Source organism: Capsicum annuum, chromosome 5, assembly GCF_002878395.1.
Source record: "Capsicum annuum cultivar UCD-10X-F1 chromosome 5, UCD10Xv1.1, whole genome shotgun sequence".
Taxonomy (NCBI): Eukaryota; Viridiplantae; Streptophyta; class Magnoliopsida; order Solanales; family Solanaceae; genus Capsicum; species Capsicum annuum.
In genome coordinates this window covers 143,086,148-143,093,665 of record NC_061115.1, presented here as the reverse complement: position 1 = coordinate 143,093,665, position 7,518 = coordinate 143,086,148, and the positions used below count along the sequence as shown (strand labels likewise).

Genomic DNA, 7,518 nt, shown 5'->3' with positions numbered 1-7,518 from the left:
GGAGGTCGACGCCGGGGACCGGTGGTCGGGTCGGGTCGGCGCCGACGGTCGGCGACGGCGCCGAAGGCCGTGGACCGAGATAGAGAGTCTAGTGAGAGAGAGAGCCGTTAGAGATGAACAAATAAATATTTGAACAACCAAAATCTTATATTTAATTGCATGAAGAGAGTATAGTTAAAAATATTCATTATTGTTATTCATCTTTTCTGTGTTCTTTCTTTTGATGTTTTGATTAGAAATGGATTTGATTTTGGTTTAGATGTGTTTGGTTTGTCAATTGGAAAACAATTTGTGTGTTTGGATTTGGAATTGGAAGGGTGGGTTTATGTGTAGGCAGAATTGATTTTTAACTAGCAGGCATTTGATTCTTTTTTATTTTTTTTATTTTCTGTTTCTGAAAAACCAAAGTCAAAACTGCTGTTCCTGCACATAAAAGATGTTGCTGTTTTATTTTTACTTGTTTGCACATACGTAAGTAAGAATAAAAATGTCGAAACTACACTTAAGGTTCTTCAGAGTGGGAATTTCCACTTAGGATAGTTATTTAGATAATTTGGTTTGCCAGATGTATCTTAGTCACTTAGTGTTAATGCATGGTTTATGAATGAACTTTCAGTTGTAACTAAGTAGTGCCTGAGTACCACCACTTCTAACTAGTGCCCAAGCTCTAGTTTTTTTTTTTTTTTTTTTTTTTCCGTTAAGCAAGAAATTGGTTGGTAGATATGAGAATAATAAATCGAAATTGATTTGACACACATTAGTAGGATCTTCTAATTCGTGGAGGTAGTTTCCTGAACTAAATAAGGATGTGAATTCTTGTCATGATAAAGGACAAGCTTGTATCCTCTAAATTCCATTTACTTATGTGTACTATGTGCAAATAGATCTTTAATCCCTTGCATTTTTGTTTGGATGAACTCAACTTTCTGATGTTTGAGGAGTTGAGGTCCTTGAGGATAGGCTAATATCTTATTAAGCTACTGGCTAATGTGATAGCTTGATGATGTTTGAGAAATTACAGAAAATAAAAACTATTTTCTAAAGATAATTTTGTGCTATTTGGTAATAGTATATAGCAGTCCTATTTCTGAATGCTTTTGTATATTGTTGTAGAGTAATTGTGTAGAAGTATGTATTAATACAGCTAATATGTCACTAAAATGAGGTACTTAGTTTGATTTTAGACTAGGATGATTATAGGAAGATTTCAGGATGTGTCTATTGTTGATCGAATATATCTCGTAAAATTATAAAGGGGAATACTGCTTATACATAAGAAGAATATTGTGGGGTTTGACTGTTTTTCCCTTGAAGTGTAGTAACTTTGTTTGATGAATAATTGGTGGGGTGAAAGTTGATTGATTAATTCATGATGAGGAATTATATCAATGTTGCAATTTCTTTTTCCATGTTAAATATGGAAGAAGGTGAAGTTTGGACGTTCTTATTGGCCTTAATTGAATGTACAACTAGTATTTTTGGACTTGTGAATTATGCCATAGTGTTTGTTGATGGTAATCTTTTCAAAATTCAGCTCCTCAAGACACGGAAGCGGCTAGAGCTTCTTCTTGAGGATCTTCCGTGTGACCATGATCCTTGGGATTATTATGAAACATCAGATCAGCTTTTGGAACCACTGCTATTGTGCTATGACTCACTGGTACAAGTCAATTCTGTTTGCTTTAATAATCCATTTAGGCATCTCCTAATTATTATTTAAGATTCCTGAAGAAAAATCTATTAATAATCATGGACAACTCCTAGTTCTCAAAAGTGTAAATATTGGGTGCATTGCAGCAATCATGTGGGTCTGGGGTTCTAGCTGATGGTCGGCTAGCTGACCTAATCAGGCGAGTTGCTACATTTGGGATGGTCTTAATGAAGCTTGACCTTCGTCAGGTATATGTTTTTTCATGTTATTGGTGAGTTTTAGTGAAACACATGCTTATATCTAGCCAATGAGTCAGGAATCTGGTAGGCACTCTGAGGCACTTGATGCAATCACAAAATACTTGGACATGGGTACATATAGTGAGTGGGATGAAGAACAGAAGCTGAACTTTCTGATTAAAGAGCTAAAGGGGAAAAGGCCTTTGGTTCCTCCTACTATAGATGTAAGATATTGTACTTCTATCCTATTTTAAGTGTATTGCTTAGTTATCTTTGTGTTTGTTTAATTGATCTAAGTGGAGCAGCCTGGATGGATGCCCTTTGGTCCCTAGAGTATCTACATTCACTGTCCACTGTAGCTGGGTATTAGTGCTGGTCTTCCCTTTTCTCTTACAATTTATATCCCAAATTTTTCGTCTCTGCTGGTGAAACCTGAAAATCACTAATATACTGGTCCAACTTTATTCTTCTTTCTTGATTTCTAAGGGAGGAAACTTGATAGCCTAGAGTTGAGTACTTGGTGGTATTTATGGCAGATAAAAAAGGTAGACACATAACTGATACTTAGACTGGGAACGATATCGGGTAGTCGGTATCAAAGCCATATCATTGTACTCTTTTAGTATAGCCAGTAACGAGGGTCGAAGTAGATGGCTGATTCTTGGATTGGGAAATGATATCAGATAATGAGTAAACTAATTAGTACCCAACTTTTACCACTAGAGTGAATTGTATTCATGTTGCAATAAAATTAGCTGACAAAGTCCGCGGCTTGAATTCCTAACTAGATTTCTGGTTCCTATTGTTCGTCTTGGATCTGATGCTTTTTTAAATCCTCCTTTTATAGGTTCCACCTGATGTCAAAGAAGTCTTGGACACGTTCAAAGTAGCAGCTGAATTAGGAAGCGATTCACTTGGAGCTTATGTTATTTCCATGGCTTCAAATGTATGATCAATATCCACATTGTGTACATATAGACTACCTTTGGCAGTGGTGGAATGGTTCAGCTAAATATGCACAAAGGATACCTGATCTTATGTTTTGAGCTACTTGTTTCCATTTTCTAGTATATACTAACATTTTGATGCATCTTCAATGGTTCAGCTAAATATGCACAAAGGATACCTGAACTTATGTTTTGAGCTACTTGTTTCCATTTTCTATTATATACTAACATTTTGATGCATCTTCAATTGTCAGGCTAGTGATGTCCTAGCGGTAGAGCTTTTACAGAAGGACGCTTGCCTTGTTGTTGCTGGGGAGCTAGGAAGACCTTGTCCTGGTGGAACGTAAGACTGATGTTTCTTCGGTTGTCGATCCAATAACAGAACTTTCTGCATGAACTTACACAAAAATCTCTGTGCATTTGGATGTCTGGCTGTGCAATAATTGCGCAGAATTAATATGATCTATGTTCATTCCGTAGGCTAATGTTGAGCCAATATATTGTCATTTTGGAGATCATACTTTTAGTACTTGCAAAATTTCCACCTCATGGAAAGTGGTAGTTTTTCAATTCCTATGCTTTAGCTGGACTCAGACAAGTACAGATGCCTACAGGGAAATCTCTTTTCCTTTTAGATTGGATATAATTTTTATGTTCTCCCATCTAATTTTTTCTTGCATCGTAGGCTTAATGCTTCACTGTAGCTGGTTTCAGCAGTTTCCTGTTGTGGTTGATAGAAAATTGTTTGATCTGGTTCCAAGGGAATCAAAATTTATTGTGGAGTGCTAAATCAACAGAATTATGTTCACATATATTCTCATGCACCTCATAGGAATGGAAATCATACCTAGAAAGGGGGAAGGGTCTTAGTTTTTCCAGACAAATGCTGTTGTCGTATACGAGATTTTACTTATGCAGCCATGATTGTGGAGTACTATCTTTTATTGTTTCCGTTTTCTGTTTTCTTGTAATACAATCTTTGCTAGATTAATATCTATCTAAGACGTCTTTGCTAGAATAATATATAAGTATCTGGCAACATTTCTGCACTGAAACCAGTTGAGATGAGTTGTTAAATTAACATTGTTGCTCTCACAGACAGACCATTTTAAGGGAATATAACAATTGAATAGAGGGAATGTTTCTATGATTATTTAAATAATGCTAAATATTTCATGTATTTTCAACAGACTAAGGGTGGTTCCTCTGTTTGAGACCGTGAAAGACTTGAGAGAAGCTGGCTCAGTGATTAGAAGATTACTATCAATTGATTGGTATAGGGACCACATCATAAAGAACCATGATGGACATCAGGAGGTATTTATGCCAGGATGCATTAGGCTATCCAAAAAATGTTTCACTTATTGGGCTTAGCTCATGGTTGGTGTGCACAGGTTATGGTCGGTTATTCTGATTCTGGAAAAGATGCTGGCCGTTTCACTGCTGCATGGGAGCTTTACAAAGCTCAAGAAGATGTTGTAGCTGTATGTAATGAACATGGAATTAAAGTCACTTTGTTCCATGGACGTGGTGGAAGCATTGGCCGTGGTGGTGGTCCTACATACCTTGCAATTCAATCCCAGCCACCCGGCTCTGTTATGGTTTGTTTTCAGTTAAACAGTCTTGAAGCTCCTAATATCTTACTCGCATGTACACATTATGTACTGAAGATTTCTTTGAGTTATACTATGGGTGCATTCAGATCAGGTTTGTCATGCCCATATAGTTCCTTGTCGCCATGTGGTAGTAACTAGCTACTAAATCATAATGTGATAAGAAGAGTGTATTTGGATGGAAATTGGCTTTACTAAAGACATCTTATATTTTCATAATCGGGGAGCAAAAAACGGATGTGTATTTGTTCATCACTCTATTACAGAATTCAACGAACTTCTCTGGACAGAACTTCTGAACTGCCACAAATTTTCTCACCACCTGTCTTGCTTCCTCCTCATCTAAGACTTTCTTTTAACTTCCAATCTCACCACTCACAATCTACTCTATTAGGTTATCACGCATAGCAAAATTTGGTAATATTATAAAAGATATGGTCCCAACCAATTGACATAAGTTTGCTAATTCTTAAACTGTAATCTGTTGAAGTTTTTGCTCTTTGAATATTAGAACAGTTTCATAAGTAACACTGCTTTGCTATCATAAAAGCCTTAATATCACCTCTGTGTATGCACTAAGAAGTTCTTTTAATTTATTGCTGAAATTATCAGGGTACTCTTAGATCTACAGAACAAGGAGAAATGGTGCAGGCAAAATTTGGATTACCCCAAATGGCTGTTCGGCAGCTAGAGATATACACTACAGCTGTTCTACTTGCTACTTTACGTCCGCCACAGCCTCCAAGGGAACAAAAATGGCGTAATCTGATGGATGATATATCAAATTTGAGCTGCAGGAGTTATAGAAGCACAGTATATGAAAACCCCGAGTTCCTTGCTTACTTCCACGAAGCAACGCCTCAGGCTGAGCTAGGATTTCTCAACATTGGTAGCCGTCCAACAAGGAGAAAGAGTTCAGGTGGAATCGGTCAACTCCGTGCAATTCCATGGATATTCGCATGGACCCAAACAAGATTTGTCCTCCCTGCATGGCTTGGAGTTGGAGCTGGATTGAAAGGTGTTTGTGACAAGGGACATACGGAGGACTTACGAGCAATGTACAGAGAATGGCCCTTCTTCCAGTCCACGCTTGATCTTATAGAGATGGTTTTAGGGAAAGCAGACATTCCAATAGCCAAGCATTATGATGATGTTCTAGTGTCTGAGACACGAAGAGGACTAGGTGCAGAAATGCGGAGGGAGCTCTTGACAACGGGAAACTATGTCCTACAGGTTACTGGTCATGAGAAGCTATCAGCAAATAACCGTAGCTTGCGGAGGTTGATCGAGAGCAGGCTTCCATATCTGAACCCAATGAATATACTGCAGGTGGAGATATTAAAGAGGTTGAGACGTGACGAAGATAACAATAAGCTTAGGGATGCTTTGCTCATTACCATAAATGGTATTGCTGCCGGGATGAGGAACACTGGCTAAAGGTCAGAAGTCCAGCTATAGACCTTCAAGTGATTGATTCAATATCTATGCTGCAGTACTTTTATCAAAATGAAGATGAAATCAGTGTCCCTTCTATAACCCATCAGTAATTTTGATTTTCTTGACCTACTTCCTGTATGGTATATTTTGTCGTTAGGCATTTGAACCATCAAACAGTGAAGGACCTCTATTTAATGAAATTGCCTCTCTTTTTCTTCCATCTCTATTTTTTACGATTTACAATGGGGGTTACACACAGTGCTTGGGGCATCTACTTGTTTTACATGTCCCATAACTCGTATTCGATCAGGTTTGGGCAGAACAGAGGAGTAAGTTGCAATATATTTTCAAGAAAATGACGCAAAACTTGTTTTTATGGAATACGTGTCTTTCTCAGGTTAGTTATGTAAGCTAGTCTTCTTATGGATGAGGGCGATTGCTGCATGTACTGGATATTTACTGTTAGATTTTTCAATTTGGGAACTCAAATTTTTACCTACCTTGAGAGGAGAATAACCTTGCTTCTCTATGCCTAGGTGCGCTTATGGTTCGCAATAAGAAAAAAGAACGTTGTTTGTGGCATGAGACAATAATTGCCTATCATACTGCTCACCAATTTCACTTGTTCTGTGAAAGACTTGCTCCAGGTATGTCCATGTATTTTAAGTGTCACAAGGAAAAAGAAGAAGCAGCAGAGTTAAGACAAATCAATTGTTACCAGTAGATAGACGTAGATAGACATACACAACAGTATTTATATTATCTTGATTTTCTATGTAGGCCCTTTCAAAGTTTCAGCATATTATAAATTGTCCAATAAAGTTTCAAAGTTCCCGAAGAAGGAGGAACACCTTATTACGTTTTGTAGTTCAGTGGCCAAGACTCAGATAGACTTTTTGCTTCTTAGGAAGGGTGATAGAGCGCTATGTAAAGACTGTAAAGTCATACCTAGCGAGAATCTTTCGACTCAACATAGGTTGTTGGTGATGGACTTGGTAATCAATAAGGGCAAAAAGAAGAGGAGTGTGGAGGCTCGGTTCAGGATTAAGTGGGGTAGCTTGACTTTGGTTAGTGCTTTGGAAATGGGGGAGAACTTGAAGAGTAGGGGGGCTTGGGAGAGTAGAGGGGATGTGGATAGTATGTGAGAGACGATTGCCAGTTGCATTAGGGAGACCGCTAGAGAGGTGTTGGGTGTCTCGAGAGGTCGATCTGGCAAGCATCGAGGGGACTGGTGGTGGAACGAAGAGGTTAAGAGGAAGGTGGAGTTTAAGAAGGTGGCTTATGTTAAGTTGGTTGAGAGCAAGGATGATGAGGAGAGGTAGACGAATAAGGGGGAGTATAAGGTAGCTAAAAGAGATACTAAGTTAGCGGTGGTGGCGGTTAAGACTACAACTTTTGTGAGCTTGTATGCGACTTTAGAGGAGAAAGGTGGGGATAAAAAGTTGTATAAGCTTGCCAAGGCCAGGGAGCGGAGGGCTTGTGACCTTGACCAAGTGGAGTGCATCAAGAGAGATGATGGTTCAGTGTTGGTTGAGGATGCCCTCATTAGGAAGAGGTGGTAGTCCTATTTTCATAAACTTTTGAATGACGAGGGGGACAAAGATTTTGTGTTAGGGGACTTGGAGAAATCT

The 7,518-nt window shown here is 38.5% G+C and overlaps 1 protein-coding gene across 1 annotated transcript in view; it reads left to right on the top strand.

Moving 5' to 3' along the window:
• LOC107870777 (phosphoenolpyruvate carboxylase 4) overlaps nucleotides 1–6,107 on the top strand; it is a 37,629-nt gene extending 31,522 nt beyond the window's left edge. The window contains exons 13-20 of the mRNA XM_016717423.2: nucleotides 1,535–1,660; nucleotides 1,798–1,899; nucleotides 1,968–2,114; nucleotides 2,738–2,836; nucleotides 3,092–3,180; nucleotides 4,028–4,154; nucleotides 4,232–4,438; nucleotides 5,063–6,107. Of these exons, the coding sequence (XP_016572909.2) occupies nucleotides 1,535–1,660; nucleotides 1,798–1,899; nucleotides 1,968–2,114; nucleotides 2,738–2,836; nucleotides 3,092–3,180; nucleotides 4,028–4,154; nucleotides 4,232–4,438; nucleotides 5,063–5,887 (1,722 nt within the window). The 3' untranslated portion in view covers nucleotides 5,888–6,107. The remainder of the gene's footprint in view (nucleotides 1–1,534; nucleotides 1,661–1,797; nucleotides 1,900–1,967; nucleotides 2,115–2,737; nucleotides 2,837–3,091; nucleotides 3,181–4,027; nucleotides 4,155–4,231; nucleotides 4,439–5,062) is intronic.
• Nucleotides 6,108–7,518: the final 1,411 nt, after the last annotated feature.